We start from the raw sequence: 22,937 nt of genomic DNA, 5'->3' as shown, positions 1-22,937 counted from the left end.
TTCAACGCACTGTCCTTTAAAAACCTGATTTGGATTCTAGTGGGATTATTGTAGGCCCTGGGGCTCCTTTTTTATGTACAGTTGATCCTTGAACAACATGAGTGTGAACTGTGCAGATGCACTTCTATGTGGATTTTTTTAATAATAAATACTACAGTATTATACAAGTGGAGGTTGGTTGAATCTATGGATGTGGAACCTCAAATACAGTGGAACCACAGATAAGGAAGACAGACTAACTTATGTGCAGACTGCATACTCCTAACCCCCGCATTGTTCAAGGATCAACTATAGCATTTTCTCCACTTATGTATCTGAGACATCGAATAATTATTGATCACCTACCCAGCCCTTACTTTCTACCTCTATTACCAGTCCCTTAAACAATGCTGAGCATTGGGCTCCTTTGACCTTGATTATTAAAGAAAGATGGGAATAATGCGTGATGGTGTGAGATAAGACAGGAAAAATAAAAATGGAGTCGGGGCTGACCTTCTGCCATGTGGAGAAGCTAAAATTTAGTGCATTAGAAGGTACTTTAAGACCTGCTGGGTGGCCTTAAAAGGCTTTCACCCAGAGCAGCATTTCCGGGGTGTGTGATAGGTACAGCTGGTGGTACCTGAGATCATTGTAGGCATAAATGGAATTAAACAGCATTGACTCAAATCTCTGTGATACTTACAGCGATCTAAGCGTATGTTTGGTGTTATGTCTTTACTATGCCCTAACACACACTAATTTCACTTTTCAACACTGAGAAAGCAGGACTCAAGCATGGAACCATCATAGTTCATCTCTATAGAATATGACTTTTGCCACAGTATTTATTTTTATGGTTAATTCAATTACTGACCAGTGATCTTACTTTCTTTTTGTAATAGTATTATAATATTTTTTTTAAAAAATGAATTTATTTTTAATAAATAAATTTGGTTTTAAGTAAAAGAGTAAGAAACTAATAGTAGGTGGAGTAAAGAATGTGAATAAACTATAAAAGTGGTACAGGAATAAATGAAAGTTTGGACATACATTCCTAGAGATTAAACCTTAGGAGACTGTTACAGTATGGCAATCCCTTCTGTCAGCTTTTTTTTTTTCCTCACTGGGTGGCTATTAAAATGGACAAGAGTTTTGAGGACACTTTGATAGTTGATAAGGGACTTTTCTGAATTTAGCAAATGTATTTCACTTCAACTTTTCTCACCTAGGAGAATAGGAAGTATAATGCTTTCAAATGTTACAGAAGTCTCACTAGAGATAAGAAAAGTGCCAGGAAAATAGAAAATATCCCATGAATTCTTCCCAGATTTTAAAGTGACCCTATACCAAACAAAAAAAACTCCATAAATCCAGGTTTATCCAGCATTTAACACTGAGTTCACAAAAGAGCAGAACTATCTTTACAAATAGTAATAAAGCATGAAGAATAATGATTCACCAAAAAATTGAAACTCAGAAATTTTATTTCAATATGAAGTTTCAACAGTAGATCATATGTTCAATATAAACATTCTATTTACATTCTATTTTTAGCCAGTGGTAATTCTATTTAAAATGATAGATTAATTATAATATTTTGAAGATTCTGGCTATTCAGGAAAAACTTACTTATGTTTTGTGTTTAGCATATAATAAACAGTTAATAAGTGTCTATTATCAAGTAGTGGGAGAGACACAGATGAATGTTAATGCTATCTAGAGATTTGCTTGAAAATTGATTATTCTGGTATATTTTACATAATGAGTCTAAACTAATAAAAATGCTTAGTTATACAGAGCACCATATTACTTAGGCATTCTGGATTAAAAAAATGAATTACATATTGATAATCATGAGAGTTTACACCTATTAGTTTTCTCTTATTAATATCTCTGTTAGAAAAGTAAATTTAATTGTTCTGGCAGGAATTCATCTTCAAACCCAGAAAAAATCAGTTTACAAATAAATGTCAACTGTGATCTAATGGTAGCTTTCACATTTAGAAAATGTTTTATTACTTAATACTGGTGATACCTCAAATTTAAGTAATTATTGCTGCTGCACTGAAGTGCTTATGCTATAGCTCCAGTCCGTTTGTTCTGATTATTCATCCCGCCATGTCTGTGAAGAAAACAATTTATAGCCAACTCTAGAATGATCTGCTATAAAACAAATCTGCAGTTATCTTCTGCCGCAAACACATACTCATGACTCAGCAAATTTGATTCGGAATCTAGTAAACAGCACTTAATAAAATAAGAAAGTAATTTTATATAACTCAGATAGCACTTGGTTATCTCCACCTTTAGCATAAAAATATGTTCAGACTGAAGATTTACTCTCTGCTCTGGAAAAAAGCCCAATGCCCCACATTTCCTCAAATCCTTTCGATGGAGGGAGGATTAAGTTCTTATGTTCACCTTTCTTTCCAGCTTCCTGCATCCATCAAATCTTGTACTCCCTTTGGTTTCCGGGGACAGTTTCTTTAACTCTGACTGGCAACAACCAAAATGGAGTTTCCCTTTCTTTCATGCAAGCTCAGAAAGACCCACTTAACTAAAGCCTTGCTGGGTAGTTGCAGGCTTCGTGTGGACAGCTGACTTTACTGAAGGGAGGAAGGTTTCACAACAGGGCGGTGCAAAGGTAAAGATGAATTTAGGCATCCCTGTTCTTAAGTCTTTTTGATGCTTTACCTTCTCTCTCGGCCTGTTCTCTCTCCTGTTCTCCACGTCTTCTGCTGTCACAATCTCAAGGGTGAAAAATAACAAAACTCTTCTATTTTCTTGGGCAGAGCAATTCAGTTCTCTTTGCATCTTTCTGTTACATTTCTTACAGTTTTGGACATCCTTTTGAATTCCCAAAATCACCTCTTGTAAGTGTACACTTGATCATTTCTTCTTAGATAAGAACAAATTTTCCATCCTAGTGTTCATCTTGGTGTTTGGGAAGGGATTTTGGAGTTGTTCATTCTTCTAGTTAAAATTGAACAATATTATACAAGAGGGCACTACTTTTAAATAATGAGACTAATTTGAGTCAACTGAGAAGCAAACATACACGGTTTCCTTCTTATTCTCCTTCTCTTTAAATATGGGCTTTCCTGATTTCTTCCCCTGTCAACAGAGCAGATATTTCCCAATCATGCTTTAAAAACATATTCTGTAAACGTGTCTGTTGCCTACTATTAAATAACAAAAATCTGTTGCAATGTTCAGTGTAAGCTCTTTCTTTTTCCAAAGGCTGCATCTGTCCCACAACATGCAGAATTATTTTTAAATGTGTTAGATTTAATTAACCCACCACAAGTGACTCCTTTGATGGCATCCTAAAGGAATGTTCAAAATATTTTAAATTTGGAAAATCCACCATATAAAAGCAAGTCTTCAACATCAGAAAGTAGACACCATGACTTCTCTGTTCTTATATAAATACATGAGAAACTCCTACTGGGCATGTGGTTCAGAGCAGTTTTTCCATCTCCATTGTGGAGAAACTGGAGAAACATTCACAGGAAGAAAAAGTATGCTTTTGTTCTAGCATTTAGAATTGGCACGTATTAGAAATAAGGGGCTATAAATCCCCTGCTCTGTAAGTCTTTGCTTGTTTGTTTCCAATTAAAAATTATGAGTCATGGGTGGTTAAAGACTGTCCCTGACTATTTGCAGGGAGTGGATCAGACAAGATATCAAATTCTGGCTCAGTTTGTGATGCTACACAAAGCCATCAGTCAAATTAACAAAATTGTACTTTGATTGATGTACTAAAATCCAGAACGAAGTGGTCCCCCAATTTTTTGAAGATAAAGACATCACTTATATGAAAATTGTGAACTCCCTTTCCAGCAAGATAATAATTGCACCCACTAATGGAGAAAACAGAATACTGCTAAATATTTAACACTTTTTACAGATTGAGCCTATGCAACATGTAAAACTGCTTTCTTCTACTACATGAAATGAACTTACAAGTTTTATTTATTCTATCCTGCAATCTTTCTGTTGTGTTATTATAATTTCTTGAAAAGAATGGTATGAAAATATTAGAAAAAGAGAATACTAAAAATAATTGATAAAATCTGGTAAAGTGATTGTCAAAGTCAGGACAGAATTGGGAGAATCAGGTTATGACTTAGGGAAAAGCTTGTTTTTTCCAGGAAGACTTCAGTAGCTTGAACCTACTGACTATGTTGGGCATGGCTCTGTAAATAGTTAAGTATTTAGGGGCAATATAAATAAGAAACATAAATTTGTCTAACCCGATGGTAGAATTCTAAAATGTATTTCATTTCACTGAAGTTTTTTTTGTATATATGTTTTTTATTGAAGTATAGTTAGTTTACAATGTTGTGTCAATTTCTGGTGTACAGCATAATGCTTCAGTCATACATGAACATTCATGTATTTGTTTTCATGTTCTTTTTTACCATAAATTACTACAAGATATTGAATATAGTTCCCTGTGCTATGCAGTATGAGTGTGCTGTTTTTCTATTTTATATATATTAGTTAGTATCTGCAAATCTCAAACTCCCAATTTATCCCTTTCCACCCCCTTCCCCCCGGTAACCATAAGTTTGTTTTCTATGCCTGTGAATCTGTTTCTGTTTTGTAAATAAGTTCTTTTGTCTTTTTTTTTTTTTTAAGATCCATATATAAGTGATATCATATGGTATTTTTCTTTCTCTTTCTGGTTTGCTTTACTTAGAATGACAATCTCCAAGCCCATCCTTGTTGCTGCAAATGACATTATTTTATTATTTTTATGGCTGAGTAGTATTCCATTGTATAAATATACCACAATTTATTTATCCAGTCATTTGTTGATGGACATTTAGATTGTTTCCATGTTTTGACTATTGTAAATATTGCTGCTATGTACATCGGGGTGCATGTATCTTTTTGAATTAAGGTTCTCTCTGGATTTATGTGTAGGAGTGGGATTGCTGATCACATAGTAAGTCTATTTTTAGCTTTTTGAGGAATCTCCATACTGTTTTCCATAATGACTGCACCAAACTACATTCCCACCAGAAGTGTAGGAGGGTTCCCTTTTCTTCACACCCTCTCCAGTATTTATCGTTCATGGACTTTTAAATGATGGCCATTCTGACTGGTGTGAGGTGATGCCTCATTATAGTTTTGATTTGCATTTCTCTGATAATTATCAATATTGAACATTTTTTTCATGTGCCTATTGGCCATTTGCATGTCTTCACTGGAGAATTGCTAGTTTAGGTCTTCTGCCCATTTTTGGATTGGGTTGTTTGTTTTTTTCTTATTAAGTTGTATGAGCTGTTTATATATTCTGGAAATTAAGCCCTTGTCAGTCTCATCTTTTGCAAATATTTCCTCCTATTCCGTAGGTTGTCTTTTTGTTTTACTTATGGTTTCCTTTGCTGTGCAAAAGCTTATAAGTTTAATTAGGTCCCATTTGTTTATTTTTGCTCTTATTTCTATTGCCTGGGTAGACTGCCCTAGGAAAATATTGCTGAGATTTATGTCAGATAATGTTTTGTCTATGTTTTCTTCTAAGAGATTTATATTGTCTTGTGTTATGTTTAAATGTTTAAGCCATTTTGAGTTTATTTTTGTGTAAGGTGTGAGGGAGTGTTCTAACTTCACTGATTTACATGCTGCTGTCCAGTTTTCCCAACACCATTTGCTGAAGAGACTGTCTTTACTCCATTGTATGTTTTTGCCTCCTTTGTCAAAGATTAATTGACCAGACGTTTGTGGGTTTATTTCTGGGATCCCTATTCTGTTCCATTGATCCATATGTCTATTTTTGTACCAATACCATGCTGTTTTGATTACTGTAGTTTTTAATCAGGATAAATTCTAGTGTAACCCAGACGTTAGCTACACCCCCACCTTTTATATGTATTAATGTTTTGTTCTGCACAGAAACTCTATAGGTTATGTTTCTATGATATTAAAAACAGAAGCTAAAGAGATTAAATGATTTGCGTAAGGTCACATAGCTGGTAAATCATTGGGCCTGCACTCAAACTGGGCAACCCGGTCCTGGAGACCTGTGGTCACCTACTCCCTACACTACACTGTCCCTGCTTTATTCCTTCCCAAGATAATTTTTCATTTATTTAGTGTTTTTTTCTTGCATTCACAGGGAACACTAAATATATACACTAAAAAATAATTTGATGCAAATAAAATAAAGAGGGAAAAATAGTTCTCTGATATGATCAAGGTAAGGTAATTGGTGATTCTGCTTTAAAAATGAGACCAAATAATAATACATTTACCATATCACTGTTGCTTTACCTCAAAACAAGAAAAAAAAAAACAAAAAAACGCTAGCATTGCCCTAATTCTAGAACCAGTAACAAACATAGTGAAAAGGATACTAAAAAAAAAATTGTATCTTAGAAAGCCCTCCATAAACCCAGAGAAGGGACAGAACAGTGCTGGCTACTCCTCCTGGGACTGAGAGGGCCCCCAAATTGATCCCCTTGCTGAGACAAGCCCCAAGAGACTTGCTTGTAAAGCTTGCTGGTGCCATCTCGTTTCCCTGGAAGATGCATTCTGAGCTGCAGAGCCACAGCTCCTGTCTGGGGTCAGGGCAGATCCTGGTAGGAGGGATCTCGGGGTGGCCAACTGAAAGCCCAGGGGTATGGCCAGGCTGCCCCTTTCCCCTGCTGTTGCCACCTCCAAAAATATTAAACACAACCTGTGCCTTTTTATACCTCAAAGAGCTGAAACTCCTCAAACAGTATACAAAAAGCCCCCTTATAATAGAGTCCACAGTCTCGAATAGCTCTTTATTATGGAACATGACTTTTAAAGAATCACAGTTATCTTGTGAAGGAAAAATGCGTGCATGGCCCATAATCTCAACCCTGACACCTGGGTGAGTGGAGGAAATTTGCCTTGTGAGCCTCCGCCCGTTTGTCAGCCAAAACACCTCAGGGCCTCAGGTTCATTTTGCAGATATTTTTGTTTTCTGTTTAAGAAACTCACCGATGTAAGGCTGGCTTCCTGTCCTCCCCCGAGGGGCCAGGTGGCTGAGACACCTGTCCCCGCTCCAGCCCGCCAGGCCTGGCAGCGCCCTCCCCACCTCACAGATGGCTGGCAACCTGAGGAGATTCCTCTTTTGAGCACAGCTAACTCCCACTTCTCTGCATATTTTCCTCTCTGTGAGAGATGAGATTTTCCTCTAAAGTATCCCCCAAATTCCTAGGTGGAAAGGTAAGCATTCTCAAAACTTTTGTGCTTGCTTCACTCTTTCGTTAGCCTTAATTGAAAAAAAAATAAATTTCAAATCCTGTTTCAAGAGTTGCCACTTGCTCTGATGTTTACATTGAAAATAGGATTTTCCTGTTTTCCTCTCCACAAAAATTCTGCTTTTAAGTGTCTAATGTCATCAATGACCCTCTCAGACCCAGGGTTACATAGCCTCTGTTTTAGTTGGCACTATTGACTTTCCCTTTCTATTTGAATATTTTTCTTCCTTTTCTTCCGTGAAATATTTTTTCTTTCCTTGTTGTGCTCAATTCTCTTCTTCCTCTTGAAATCTTGAAATCAAGAAGATGATTCTGATTATTCCAGACAAACAGAGAGACATCACCTAACATTGTATAGAACCAGCTGTGCATAGTATTAATTAGCATCATTTTTTATATGATGCCTTAGCATAACCTGATAGTTGTTTCATATATGTATAGCTTGAGTATCAAAATAAACTCTTAAGTTCCTCTCAGAAAAACGTATTTTTAATTTTTGCTTAGCTCTTATTGAAATGGATGCTTAATAAATGTTGATTGAGGTAAATAATTCATAGGCTAGTAAGTTACTTACACATTTCAATTAAGATATAAAAATTTTAGATCAATGAAAATAGAAGTCATCGAGAATACATCATCACACAGTAACTGTTGTTTTCTTTTTAATTGAGAAAAGTTAACTGTATTTAATTTGGTTGGCAATGAAGCAAAGTGACCTTTGCTGTGCCAAAAGACAAGGATCACTATTAACACAAAGATGTGTTGATGTGACGCTGACAACCAAAAGGAGTTGGTGCCTTGCTGTTCAGGAAGGCTCGTGTTTTGATGGGAATCTTGAAGGTGGTACCGTATTTTATTTATTTATTTTAATTATATTACTATATAAATATATTTTACTTTTATATATAAATTTGTAGTGTACTATGTTGTATATGTATATTTTTTAGTCTATTTTTAATGTGTGAGGGAAAGTTGAAATTTTCAACTTAAATTTTGCTAATTCACTGCTACTCCTTTGCTGACAAGATACAAGGTATATGTTGAACGAAAATTACAATGCTAGCAATTCCTGACAAAGTACTGTGGAAAAGGACTTTCTCACTACGTATAATGCCCCAATTTACGCATTGCTATCACATGCAAATGTAAGAAGTGGATCTATATTCATCACAAGCTGGGATACATAGGGCCTAATATCCACAAATAATAAGTGAAAATTGACAGCTACTTCGTTTCAACATAAAACCTGTATAAAATTTCTAAAAGCCCATGGGATGGCATAAATAACAAGTGGCTTGCATGAAGACAATGTGAAATAGTAGGAATAATATGTTATAAGCTATTGAAATACAAAATTATCTACTTTACCTTGAATTCCATGGATCAATTGATCTCGATAATGAAATTATTACCTAATAATGTTACTTTGAGGGCTTATAAAATAATTTTGTAATTAGCATTTTGAATATACTGTAATTATATATTTCTAAAGAAACCGTCCTTCTATTCCCTTCAAGAACTTGACCTTCTTCTGAAATTCTGTTTATGGTTAAAACTGGCAAAATAAACATTTTCTCATATAGTTCGAAGGGAAACTTCAGCACTGTCTCTGTCAAAAGGGCATTCCACATACTCAAATAGTAGAATCAGGAGAAACAAAAAAGGTTTTTTATATAATAAAGATTTTTTAAATGTAATTGGGGATCAAGGGAACTTTTAACTAATTGGTGTTATGATCTTTTGAAACTACATTAAACTCATACATTTTCTAAGCTTTAAAATGCGGGGATTCTATCACATTAAGATATATTTTTTAAAGTTCTTCCAGGTCTCAAGTGCTCTAATTTTAAGTTACTGTCATTCAGTGTTTGTATTGATCTAGAAAAAGTAAGATCAGTCTTCTTTAGTAGTGGATTTTCAGTGGACTTTAGACATAGACTAGGTAGGGAAAAAGATCACCAGAGAAGTTGCTGTTCATTATGAGTATGAGTGAAATTCTAACTTACAGACTATTTGTGAGTTACCTAGAAATGTAATTACAAAGCAAGTCTAAGAAGGTTGGAGTCGATAACTTGATCATTTGAAAACAGGAGAAAATATGATACTTGATTTCTAGCCATAAAGTGAATTCTCCAATTTCTTGAAATTGTTACAATTAAAATAGTTATTTTGTTAAAACCCCAATAATGCTTCACCCTTTCATAACATAGGAAACTGGTGCTATGGTATCCCTCATGTGCTCTCAGTTGGAGTGTGTGGGTAGAGGGTGGAATCAGGACAAGATGCCATCTGTTTCTCTTACAGCATCCCAAGAGCAGCACTATCTGGCTTGGCACAAGCAAAGCCATGAAGCGCAGGTCTTGTTAAATTTATCTTTGATCATTCTGGAGATAAAGAGGAAAAATGCTACTTCACCATGTCCTGTGAAGACAAAACGATTCAGAATAAATTATTTTCCTCAATAGTGTATTATGAGATCAAATCAGACCTAGAAGCAATTTACAGATAATACAGTAAAGCGTAACTGGTGGTTAGTTGTATCCTGGTCAATAAAACTTTCAACAGTGGTAGTTAGAGGAACTAATTCTTTTTCTACCGTATCAGAAGAGAAAGTTCCTATCTGCAGAATTTTTCAAACTGAGTAAATCTAAATTTTTATTTTTCAATTTTAAATAGTTTTAAAAGATTGAAAACATCCTTTAAAGCTTTAAGTCTAATATGAAAACATTTTATATCTGTGTTTATGTATGTGTATGACAGAATGAATGCTTGTTATTGATAAAAAAAAAAAAGGGTCATGCTTTGTCTCTTTCCTCATCCTAGGTACATAGGGACAAAGCATCTGTATATCTAATCACTTCACCCTGTTAATATCATACCCTGTCAAAGGCAGAAAGCAGGTGCAGCAGGGGCACGTGGCTTTGCATGGAGCTACCTTCCTGTGGCCAGATGTCTGATGGTTAAAGATATATACTATGGAGTCAAGGGTGTCTGGACTAAAATGCCAGCTGTATCACTTCCTGGTGTATAATGTGGGCAAGCTGCTTACCAATTTTGAGCCTCAATGTCCTCTTAACATGATGATCTTAAAGGGACTGAGCATTGTAGGGTCTTTCTTAGGCTTAAATGAGATAGTCCACAGGGTACTTACATGTTACCTGACACATAGTGACAATCAGTATTTTTAGGGGTTGTTTGCCAGTCCTTGCCAAAACAGGGAATTCTCTCTGTTGAACAATTTGAAGAGCTAATAATGGAGACATTAAGTGCATGCTAATGGGCTAAGATTTTACTTAGGGAAATCAGTGGCAAAATGTGTAGAAGGAAGGTGAGGAGGAAAAGCCTTACAGTGCATCTTAATCTTACCACAGAAGTAGCTCAAAGTTTGCCACCTCGTAGTTTGCCTGCAGTCATTTTACAGGTGTGAACTCACTGATCTCACTTGATGACTTGAGGAGGGCTGATGACATTAGTAAACAGAAAAATGGGGGTTGCGGTTGAGTTCAACTGGTATCTTTTCCTTCTCTGCCCCACTCATTTCTCCATCATTTTCCCAACAGTAGAATTTCCATTTGATCACTTCTCAGGGCTCCCCACTGACTTGTAGATAAGGTCCCAAGTCCCTGGCTTGATGCTCAAGGTCCTTTATGATCTGGCCTCCAGAATTTTACCAGACAACGTCCATCATGTCCTGTCATGGCATACAGCAATCCAGCCAAACAGAACTGGTTATAGTCCTCTCAAATACCTCTCACTCCCCCACTTCAGACCTTTGCCCAGGCTTTTTCCTCTTCCTGAGTGTACACATCACTTACTCTTCCAGCTCCAGCTCCTATGTCAACTCTCTCATGAAGTTTTCCTTGCTCATGCCAGTAGGCGGTCATCTTTTATCTTATCAACTCTTGCCCCAACTATTTTTTGTCCCTTAGCTTTCAAATTTTTTTAGCTGGAATCATAATAAGAAATGTATTTTGCACTGACACACATTTTATTCAAATACACACACACTCTCCTAAACAAAAGTTTCATGAAACAATACTAGCCCTCATTAGTTGTAATATTACTCTAATACTGTCTCTTTTCTCTTTCATTTGGCAAAAGCTCTGACTGCAATCCATTAAATAGATTTAAATTACTCTTTACTTGCATCATGGCCTGGAGTTTGAAAAACACTGGTCTGCACAACTCATACAGGATATTCTTTACTTTTGATTGTGTGCAGGCATTATGTTCCCTTCCAGAGGCAAAGCTGGGCAAGGGTGATGTGATGTGGTACAACATAGCGTCTTTTACAGTATCTAACTGTGCTTTTTATATTAGTTACCCAATAAGTGTGTGTGGAAGCAAAAACAGGCAAGAAAGAAGGAAATAAGGAAGTAAGAGAAGGAGGCAAGAAATACGATAAATATCTCTGGAAATGTTGATTATGCTCAGAAATTAAGGTTGTTGCTATTAAGCAAGTCAACAGATAGAGATCATTCAAGTTATTTGCAGGTTAGAGTTTCAGTCCAAGTGGGATATGCTTCTTTGAGTATCTACTCCCTCAACCTCAATTTAACCTTAGAAATTAGTGTTACATCATGGACACTAGGCCAAAAGGAAAGATAATGAGAACAAAATGCCTAACAGAGCAAAGGTAACCTCGTGCATGCTGTGTTCCTTTCCCTGCTGCATATTGCTGGGGGCGGGGGGTGCGCTGGGGGAGTGGAGGAAAGTAAGACCAAGGTGTGAATTGTATCTCGAGGTGAAAAAAGCTTTTGACTTGATTTCCGTAAAGCCTGTGAAAAGGCAGTTCTGTCATTCCCGTCTGTGCTGAACACTCTGTATGCGCTGAATACCTCAAGCAATTTCTTGTACTGCCTATAATAAACAAAGTCAGCGCTAATGCTTCCAAGCCTGTCAAGTCTGTAAAATGAAACAGGAAGTACACTCTAGCTCATGACATCTGAAATACGGCTTTTCATTGACTTGCCAGCTTATTGCCTTTTCTCAGATTCAAAATTTTGGATGAAATTTAAATTTGAGAAGTCATATTAATGACATACATTTACTGTAATGACATACCCAGTTTGGGATTTGAAAGTAAGTCTTTGTTACTCAAAGTCCATCCTCTTAACTAATGTCGTACTGACTCTACATACAGTTGACCCTTGAACAACGTGGGTTTGAACTGCTTGGGTCCACTTACACATGGATTGTTTCGATAGTGTATACTACTGCTCCACAGTCTGAAGTTGGTTGAATCTTTGGATGCATAGAAACTTTTAATAGGAAGGGCTGACTATAAGTTATCCTCAGATTTTCGAATATGTGGAGGGTCTGCACCCCCAACCCTCAAGGTATTCAAGGGTCAACTGTTCTGTATACAGATGAAGTAACATCATAAAAATAATGCTTCCCATGAACAGGAATACTTTTCCACATTCTTTGTAGACATTTGTTTGCTGTTTTTTGATCTTCAACTTAACAGTGAGTATACAGAGACAAGTCCAACAAATACAGGATTAAAAAGATTATACAATACCAATAAGTTACAGTAATATTGTGTGAAACAAATCTTTCCACCGATCACTGAGTATTAAGTCCTATGTACTGCACTTTGAAAAAAATAATATTGCAATGGAAATTTTAAGAATTATAATAATTTTTTAAAAATTCTAAGATGTTGACTTTCTATTGCCAAAAATTATTAAAAATAAATATATGATATACATAACAATGTATAAAATGTATCACCTTTACTTCTGTGTTTTTGATTATTACAATTGAGAGAAATAAATCATTTGAAAACACAGATTTATGGTGGCTCCATAGCCAAAAATGAAGATATGTTGCAATTGTTGAATTTCTTTAAAATTTATTGTCTTTTTGGAATATGTATATATATAAGTAGTATATATGTATGTATACATATACATATGTGTAGAGAGAGAGCAGACAGGAGAGAAAAAGAGGAAAATGCTATATACCAAGAAGAGATGTACTAATATGACATTTTAGTACTTAGTAACTTTAAATTAACATACTACAAAAACATTTAGCAGAATATCCACTGCCTAGAAAATGCCTATTTAATTATTTCATCTGACAATGTTCATTTAGTTGGCTTAAGAATATTGTTAAATTTCACATTTACACGTTTACTCCTCCCCAGTTCTGTCAGATATTATTTTACTACGGAACCACACATGGCTCCTGCCAGCCATCTTGAAAATTCATGCCATTGGTGAGAAGTAGATGGATTTAGTGAATGAATACTGAACTCAAGGCTGAATTCATTATAATTAGAAAAATAACTCCATTGTAAATCAATTATACTTCAATTAAAAAATTAAAAAGAAGAAAAGAAAATTAATTCCAAACCCATACCCTGCTGCAGCAGTATATATACAGTTTACTTTATACTAGTCTAGTCTGTTGATTGGCAAAATAAATGTAAATTTTAATGTAACTACTTTAACGCAATTTACTTTTTTCCCCAAATCAAAAATACAGAACCTCCTGCTTCATCACCATCGACAAACTCTACAATAACCTCTACAGTAACCTCTACACCCATGCCAACATCACGTGAGGTGACATTGACAAGTCCTGCTGGGAAATCAACAGGTGGAACGACTCCTAAAGGTAGGATTAATTCTTCATGAAATTTACTCTAAATTTAGCAAATAAAGTTAGTAGCACCTTTATTATTTAATCATAGGAAAATAATTTGGGATCTTTTATCTGTTGTTTGGATGGTCTGTGCTATTTCACTATTTTGAAATTCATGTGTTATTTTGTGTTGACTACAAAACCCTGAGATCACAGTGGGTTTCTTTGATTACATCCCTTTGGATTACTTCCTGTTTGAGAATGATCGTAGTGTGAATGTTACATATACAAAGTTTATTTTTAGAGAAAAAAATGATCATTCCTCAGTCATAAAAATACCTTTCTAAATATTCCAGTTCTCCACTTAAGCAGCACAGCTAATAAGGTGAAACTTTATTAATAACAGACTGATTTTATTAGTTACATTAGGCTGATAATAGATTTAATTTATAAACCTCAGTAGCAATGTCATCATGATTGCTACTGGACTGAGTGACAACTGTATCATATTTTATGGCCCTTGGTATTAAAGGGATGGCCTTATTATCCATGAAAATACAATGAGCCATTAGGATCAGTCAATTAAAAACTTCAGGGGTTATCAATTCTGTGCAAACTGCATTGTCAATCCTGCAACACATAAAATGAGGCATATCATTCAGGTCTAGTAATCAGCGGAGGGGGGCAACAGAAGTGTTTATGGATTGCCTATGGGCAGAGACCTGGTTAGCAGCTGAGGTCACAGAAAGATCTGAAAAACAAACACCCTAATGAACTGACATTCCCACTGCTGACTTCCTTGCCTCTCTATTCTTCATTTAACTTTTGTTCTAAGACATGCAGATGACTGATGAGGGCTAGCTCACTGGACTCAAATGGGATGGTGATTCATGGAGAAAAACGGTGTTATGAATAGAGTCCATTATTTCTGAAATGTCTAATTCTAACGTGAAGACAAACCAATTCTCCTTAGAACTTCTCTACCAAACCAGCAGAAAGCAGTACACAGTGAGGGCAGCACAGGGGATTTTATTCTCAGAATGTGGTACACATTTTGTTGCCAACCAAGAGAAAGTCCAAATGACACAATCAGGAAACCAGGGCCCACGAGGCCTCTAGCCAACACCGTGCATACTGTGTTTTATATTTTATTTAAAAAAATTGTCTAAGCCCTATATTCCGAGAGTTTAAGTGGTGGTATTCTAGTGCTTTTACAAGGTGTAACTATTTGCTCCCTCTTGCTCTCTCTCTCCTTCTCTCCCTCTCTTTTTGTGAGTTGCCAGTTGAGTCCTTGGCATAAAATTGCACTAATCTGGTAAAAGTATATTACTTGGCAATCAATCATATGTTCCCAAAAGTACCAATACAGAGAAGGCAGGTGCTGACCCTGCATGAACACCCAAAGGGTTGAAGTTCAACAATTTTTATATTAACTACTTGGAAATTATGTTTTCTCAGTGGGAAGATCTCTAGTCCTGCCTACAGTGATCTATGGTGAATAACATTGTCCAAATAATAACACAAGTCCTAATCACTATGTTCAGTGACCAGGAAAGGGCAGAGGTGGGGGGCTCGGGCTCGGTGAATGAATTCGGAATGGTCATTTTTGGTACCAGAAGTGCATTATACTGCTCTGACTTGGAAGGGAAACTCTATACCTACTCATGTAAAAGATAACTGGGGAGACTTTCTATCAGCTTGACCACGGGTGGCTCCTGCAGTGGGGCACTGAAGCACCTTTCTCTGAAACAAGTGTGCATTCAAAATCATGTACACACACACACATGTTTCTCCTAATTCATTTTGGGGGGCACTTTTACTACTTTAAAAGTAGTTAATTAATAAAATGTTAATTAATAAAAACTAAACTCTGGTCTGTCTGTATTATTCAAAAGTTCTCCAGATGAGTTTCAAATTATTCAAATTCAATTGTAAAAATTGTAATAGGTCAGAGCAGATTTTCTTTTATTATTTTTGTTATAAAAACGTCCAGATGTACCCACCAGCAGAGAGTACTGGAATTCATTTCCATGCCCATCTCTCAGAATCAATACTTATCAAGATTTTACCCCCTTTGCTTCATTTTTCTTTTTCTTTCTCCTTCTTTCCTTCCTCCCTTCCTCCCTTTTTTCTTCTTTCTTTCCTTCTCCCTTCCTCCTTTCCTTTCTTTCTCCTTCCTTTTTTACTTCTTTCCTTGCTTGCGTCCATTCTTCCTTTTTTCCTTTCTCTCTCTTCTTATTTCCTTTTCAAATATTTTGAAGGGAATTCAGATTTTTGCCATTTTACCTCTGCACACTAAGAGTGCATCACAACAAATAAGGTCAATTTATTACAAAGCTACAATGTTGTTATCAAATCTCCCAAAGTAATAGTAATGCATTAATATCATTTAAACTCCATTTCTGAAGGTTTTAAGGGTTAAAATCTGGTAACCATGAATATAGCAGTGGGAGCGGGGTGAAGGGAAGGAAATGAGGACGTTCTGGGGTCTCAGGAAACTAGCTGAGAGAGCAATCGATGGTGGAGGACAGATGAAGATAAAGGGGACAAAGGGCAGGCTCTGATGCCCACGAGCGACTGCGGTCCAGGAGGAGAGACAGGTCCAACGTGGTGGAAGTGGGGTGTGGAGCCCGGCAGCTGGGGGTCCGCTGTGCTTGTAGGAAAATAGAGGAACAAGCAGGAGGAGAGAGGAGAGAAAGGAACTACTTTTTATCTGGCTTACTTGATCACCATTTGTGTATGAAGAGTGTAGGTGAGTTGGGTTTTGTATAAGGATATTGCCCAGGTTCCTAAAGACTATGATTAAAGCACAGGTATGAGAACATGGAAATATGTCTCAAACACTCATATTCTAAGCAGTATATCACTATATATGGCTTTCTGGCTTCAAGCTTGTGAGGAGTTTACATTTGGGGGAGTTTTATACATTGTCTCATCCTCCAAGATCACCACTTTTAGACTGTGCAATAATACCACAAAAAGTATACCTATAGTGAAATGATTCTTTATTGCCCCTTGCTCATGGCCACCATGATCATTTAAGAGACAATCAAATGATTTACTATGCCCCCCCTCCAAAATACAACGTGGAGAAGCTTCTTTATTTTCATTTTAAGGTTTCCCACTCAGATTTTAAGGATCAAAAGACATTTGATTAACTAGTGCTTATGTCTATCTAAAACATGTACATTTTCTTCCTTCTGACGATGGCAGAAATTCTACCGTCAGAAAAGTAGAAAATGTGCGGCTGAGATGGGACTTCTCACAGCAGCGCAGTCACAGTGGCAGAGGTGACTGACAGAGCTTTGCCCAGAGCAGAGCTTGATTTCAAAGGTTCACACAATTAGAGAGATGGGACTTGATCTCTTTCTAGATGTGTATCAAGTGCTCTTCCCATTTTGTTCTAAGGCCAAGTAGCCAGAGTTGAAATCAACATTTGGCAGACACTGAATATCATCATCATGAAATGGACTTCAAAGATTTAGCAATAAACCTAAAATGTCATTCTTGAAATGTAATTATGATTCAGCTCAATTTTTAAAACAATGAACAGTCAAAAAAATTTAATGAGCTGAATTATAACGCAGAAATAAAACTTTCTCAGCACTGATACTTCAGAATTTTGATACTAAATAGATACTCAATTTCAGCTGAGGTCAGTAGAGCGGCCAGGTATTTTTGGCCATCTCTCCCATACAGGGTGCCAGTTAACTAAGAGAAGACTACAAAGAACAGACTTTTAAAAGACATTCTTATAAATTTTCTTATATGATTCATGGGGGAAAAATAAGTTTAGGGACCTCATTTTTCTCATGTCTTTCTTCTTTTATCCACTATCTTTATATTCTTTGTTAAGTTTGAATTGAAGATGAACTACCTGGGATATCTTTGTACATGACTTTTTTTTGGTTTTTCCTTTTCATAGAATGTTGAAGTGATAAAGTTGACATTTTACTTTTAGTTTATCTTCTAATGATATGAAATGTTTACAAATTAGACATTCTTAAAACCCTTGTGTCCTAAAATGGAATTAAATATAGCTCTAAAAGATTATATTGGAAAGTGTTATGAATGATAGCTTACTAGACAATCTTATAGAGAGTAGAATTATAATATTCTTTTAATTTAATCTTTTATAAATATTTGTTGACTCAAAATGATATAATACCCCTAAAGATTTATATAGCCATAGCATTTCTTAATGTTCATATTAAATTCAGTCTATTTCTTTCATTAACTACTTTATAGTATTTAATCATTGTTTTGTGCATAAAATTAACAGAACTCACAAATTTCAATAGTTACTGCAACATTCTAATTTTGCAATAATAAGGATGCATTTATACTATAGAATTTTAACATATTTAGCACATAAGAAGAATTTCACTAAAAATTATATGTGGAATGCTTGCCCGTATTTGAAAGTGAATATTCATACATTAATAACAAATTCAAAATAAATTGTGTCCTGTTTATGTTCTCAATACTGTTACACTGATTGGATCTAGAGATCATCAGCAACATCACAAGATCACTGTTCACACACAAGTTCAGGAGCACCAGAAATGTATAGCCACTTAGCTATTCCGTTTTCTAAAGACCGAAGCTGAAACTGAAGCCAAATACAAGACTTGAGCTGAATACTTGTGCCAAAGCTCAACTTTGTTACATCTCTTCCCTGTATCAAACATGAAGTCAGGATCTTTTAGACCAAGGTCTAAAAGAAAAGGGTCAAGGGCTTCAGAAACTCAAAGATTCTACACATCTGACATTTTTTTCTATTTACCATTATGTGTCCTAATTATTTCCTGTAATCATCTCTGTGTCTTGAATTTTTAAGAAATATAGGACACGTATGCCAGTAAAACTCATGGCAGGGTGATTGTAAAAATTCAATTAAGTCTGTTACTGGTACCAAGAACCCAAGAGTAGTGATGAAGTGAAAACAAAAGCACCATGTCTGGGTGGAGGGGACACTTCATTTATACCATTAACGTATTTACCTTAAGATGTTGGGATCATGTGAGCGGGCAATGCAAAAATCTCAAACCTAAGCTTTTAAGGATAATGATTCCTTTGTTGATTTCTTCTTTTACAATACAATCACATTTGGGTGTAGAAAACTTTTAGGAAATCTCAAGTGTTTTGATACCCTCCACATTATAATTCATAGAATCTGCTTATTACAGCACCTTTCCATTGCTGTAATAACCTATAATCCCTAAAAGCAGTGAGGACAGAAGAGTGAGCAGTAGACAAAACCTTCACCACCTGCTTAGAAGCATTTGTCCTCAACAGTCCTCCAAAGTTCTTATCTTCCTCTTACGATCTTTAGTTTATTCTGACATCCAGTTCCAGCCAGCTTACCCTTGAAAACGCTCCTCTAGACTAGGGTTTGAAAGTATTAGGTAAACCGTGCAGATCCAGATAGTTCCTCCCTCATGCATATATATAAGAACCAAGATTCTATATATGCCACATAGTAAAAATGGCACCCTTGCCCCTAATCACAAAGGGACATGCTAACGTGTGTTAAGAAAAAGGGGAATGCTGACTATTATGGGTATCAAACTGGTAAGTTGTGTTCACTACTTAAAGTAGATCTCTGTCCTTGTGTTGGTCCTCCTGTCCTGTGTGAGTGCCACCTCATCTGAAACAATGTTTACTACATGCTCACCGTATGCCAGGAATGACTCTTCATATGACTCAGAATAAAAAGATGACTAAGAGTTAGATACTTCCCTTAAGAGTCCAGTAGAGGGCCTTGTACAGAGTGGGAACTCAATTGTTTCATAAGTGAAAAAATTAATTAATTACAGGAGTTTGTAAGTTCTTTTATGATTTATGTTTATTTGGAAGTTTCAGGTCATAACTAAGTCAACAAAATGAAATTAATTTTGAAAAAAGAAGGCACATTACTCCTATGTCCTATTGATCAGGTCATTGAAAAATAAAATTATTTTAACTCATTCATTTTTTACAATTTTCTTGCATATTTAAAGATACCCAGGTAACAATATGCAGTGAAAATTTGCTTTTGGGTCTACTATACAAAAATGTGTGTGTGTGTATGTGTTTTCATAGAGCCACCCAAGCATTCAGCCCTTATATACTTACGTTCCTCACTTTGACCAAAAGAAGCTAGAAAATGGCAAAATTAAAGACAAAGGCTTACCCACCTTTAGGTTTGACTTACTTTTATTTATTCCATGATAGGGGAGATGAAACTGCAATTAATAATAATGTCATCTATCTTATCAAACTAGGAACTACCAACAAGGAATCCTTAAAAACACCTCCAAAACCACCAACAATAGTTTCTTCATTAACCACAACAGTTAAAGATGAAGATGAGTAATGCTTTGTTTTGCCACCTTTTTTTAATGTGTATAGTTCACATACCATAATAGTCACCTTTTTAAAGTATATGATTCAGTGGGTTTTAGTATATTCACAAGATTGTGCAACCATCACCGCTATCTAATTCCAGAACATTTTCATCCCCCCAAGAAGAAACCCTGCATCTATCACCAGTCCCTCCCCATTTACCCTTCCCCCCAATTCTTAGAAACCACTAGCCTACTTTGTGTCTCTATAGATTTATTTACCTATTCTAGAGATTTCACATAAATAGAATCATATGATATGTGATCTTTTGTGTCTGGCTTCTTTCACTTAGCATAATGTTTTTAGGTTCAACCATGCTATAACATGTATCTGTAGTTCATTCTTTTTTATGACTGAATAATATTTCATTGTGTGGCTATACCACATTTTACTTATCTGTTTCTTAATTGATGGACATTTGAGTTGTTTCTGTTTTTTTGCCTGTTGTAAATAATGCTGCTAAGAACATTCATGTACAAGTTTTCAGGTACCCATGTGTTTTCATTTCTCTTGAGTATTTTCAAAAATTAATAAACAGAAACCTCAGTTAAATAGAGTTGATGCACCAAGAGGGGGAGCTCTCACACCTTGGGACAACAGTGGGACAATAGCTGAGCTCAATAGAAAGAAGACTCCTTTTCTTTCCTGGCAAGGAGTCAGCCAATACAAAGCCATGGACTCTTTGTTCATTGTTGCCCTCCCAACTTCTTTTTCCCCCTCTATAAAAGTGTTCTTCTTCCCTTGTCATGGGGGAACTTGCATGTTTGCAGACCTTGAATTGCAATTCTCTTCTGATCCCAAATAAACACATCTTTGTTGGAGAAATATTTAGCAGTCTGTTTGTTTCCGTTTAGATTTCCTATTTCTTCCTGACTCAGTTTTGGTAGTTGATGCATTTGGGGTGTTAAAGTACTCTACTATTGTGTTGCTGTCAGTTTCTCCTTTACATTTGATAATATTTGCTTTATATATTTTGGTGCTCCTATATTGAGTGCATATATATTTACAATTATTTTATCTTTTTGTGGATTGATCCCTTAATCATTATGTAAAGTCCTTCTTCATCTTTTGCTACGGTCTTTGTCTGTTACGAGTATTGCTACACCAGCTTTCTTTTCATTTGCATTTACATTAAATACTTTTTCCGTTCTCTCATTTTCAATCTATATGTGTCTTTAAATCTGAAGTGAATCTCTTGTAGGCAGCATAAATGTTGGTCTTATTATTTTTGTTTTTTAATCCAATCAGCCACTCTATGTCTTTTGAGTGGAACATTTAGTTCATTTACATTTAAAGTAATTATTGATAGGTGTGTATGTATTTTCATTTTGTTAATTGTTTTCTGGTTCTTTTTTGTTTTTTTTCTTCTTCTTTTGCTCTTTTCCTTATGATTTGATGACAATATTTGGTGTTTTGTTTGGATTTTTTTTCTTTTGTTTGTTTGTAACTATTATAGATGTTTGGTTTGTGATTACCAGGAAGTTTTTATATAACAACATAAATATATATATATATATATATGTGTGTGTATATATATATATATATATTTAATGTTTTTGACATCAACTTTTACATCTTTTTGTTTGGGGTATCCCTTAAATACCTATTGTTGGTATAATGATTTTACTACTTTGTCTTTTAACCTTCCTACTAGCTTTATAAGTGGTTGATCTACTTTTCCTGTATGTTTGCCTCTGTCATCTCCTTTCTGAACTCAAGATCTGGTAGACATAGAGGTCTAGTTTGTTGTTTGTTCTTCCAGAAGAGTTCTCTTCTTCTTTTACTTGGGAGTGGTTCCTTAGCTTCTTCATTTCACTTGTATTTCTCTAACTCTATGAATTTAGGAGTAACAGTTACCTACTGTGATCTCGAGGAGCTGTTTGTTCGTGGAAACGTCCCTGAATAGACTGTGTGCATCTATTTTGTTGTGAGAGCTGTTTTCAGTCTGAATGCCTGCCACGACTTTCCTCCATGTGTGCTGGCTGCTATCCCCTTGACGGGGGCTGTGACTGGTGTTGTGACCAGAGCCTGCACTGGAGGTTGCGTGGGGCCTCCTCTTTGCTCTGTGGCTGTCACAGCTCTGTCAGGGGCCAGGTCTGCTCCCCAGCTGTCAGAGTAGAAGCCCCCAGGTCCGTTTCTGAGTTGGGATCTGTGGTAGGCAGGACTAGAGGGCTTCTGCGGGGAGAGGGGCCGCTGGGTGTTCCCCCACAGGAGCTGTCCTCCGGGAAGTGCCCTCTGCGGTATCACCTGCCCCCTGTTATGCCGGCTCACAGAGCTGATTAGCAGTCGGGCTTTTGTGATCAGACCACACCCTGTGGTCTCACAGAAAAGGAGGTTTCTGTGGCAGCGTTGCACCCCACCCTTCACGAGAACGCATTAACAATGGGGCCTTTGTGGCAAGCAGTGCCCCGTGGGTATGCTTGCCTTTACCAAGGAGATTTCTACTTTCATAATTCTCCTATTTCTGGCTGTGGTCTTTTCTACTTCACTTAGAGAAAGAAGTCCCGTCTTGTAGCGCTGGTTTAGTGGTGCTGAACTCTTTGCTTCTGCTTGTCTATAAAACTACCTCTTCTTCAAATCAGAATGATGGGTTTGCCAGTTAGATTATTCTTGGATGTAGATTTTTTTTTTCCTTTCATTACCTTGAATATATCATGTCACTCTCTTCTGGCCTACAAAAATTCTGCTGAAAAGTCAGCTCATAGGCTTATGGGAGTTCTCTTCTACATAACTAGT

General features: G+C 36.2%; 1 protein-coding gene and 1 long non-coding RNA gene across 13 annotated transcripts in view; one reads left to right on the top strand and one right to left on the bottom strand.

Annotated features, from left to right (window-relative positions):
* Positions 1-22,937, bottom strand: part of LOC116657573 — a 122,146-nt gene that overhangs the window by 30,434 nt on the left and 68,775 nt on the right. The window lies entirely within an intron of this gene.
* The window catches only part of EMCN (endomucin), a 97,500-nt gene that overhangs the window by 19,782 nt on the left and 54,781 nt on the right, over positions 1-22,937 (top strand). For all 12 annotated transcript variants that reach the window (XM_032460592.1, XM_032460618.1, XM_032460588.1 and 9 more), the window contains one exon: positions 13,716-13,847. In XM_032460592.1, the coding sequence (XP_032316483.1) occupies positions 13,716-13,847 (132 nt within the window). The remainder of the gene's footprint in view (positions 1-13,715; positions 13,848-22,937) is intronic.

Source organism: Camelus ferus, chromosome 2, assembly GCF_009834535.1.
Source record: "Camelus ferus isolate YT-003-E chromosome 2, BCGSAC_Cfer_1.0, whole genome shotgun sequence".
In the NCBI taxonomy this organism is placed as follows: Eukaryota; Metazoa; Chordata; class Mammalia; order Artiodactyla; family Camelidae; genus Camelus; species Camelus ferus.
Note: the sequence above shows the minus strand (reverse complement) of the source record. Positions and strands in the feature narration are given on the sequence as shown.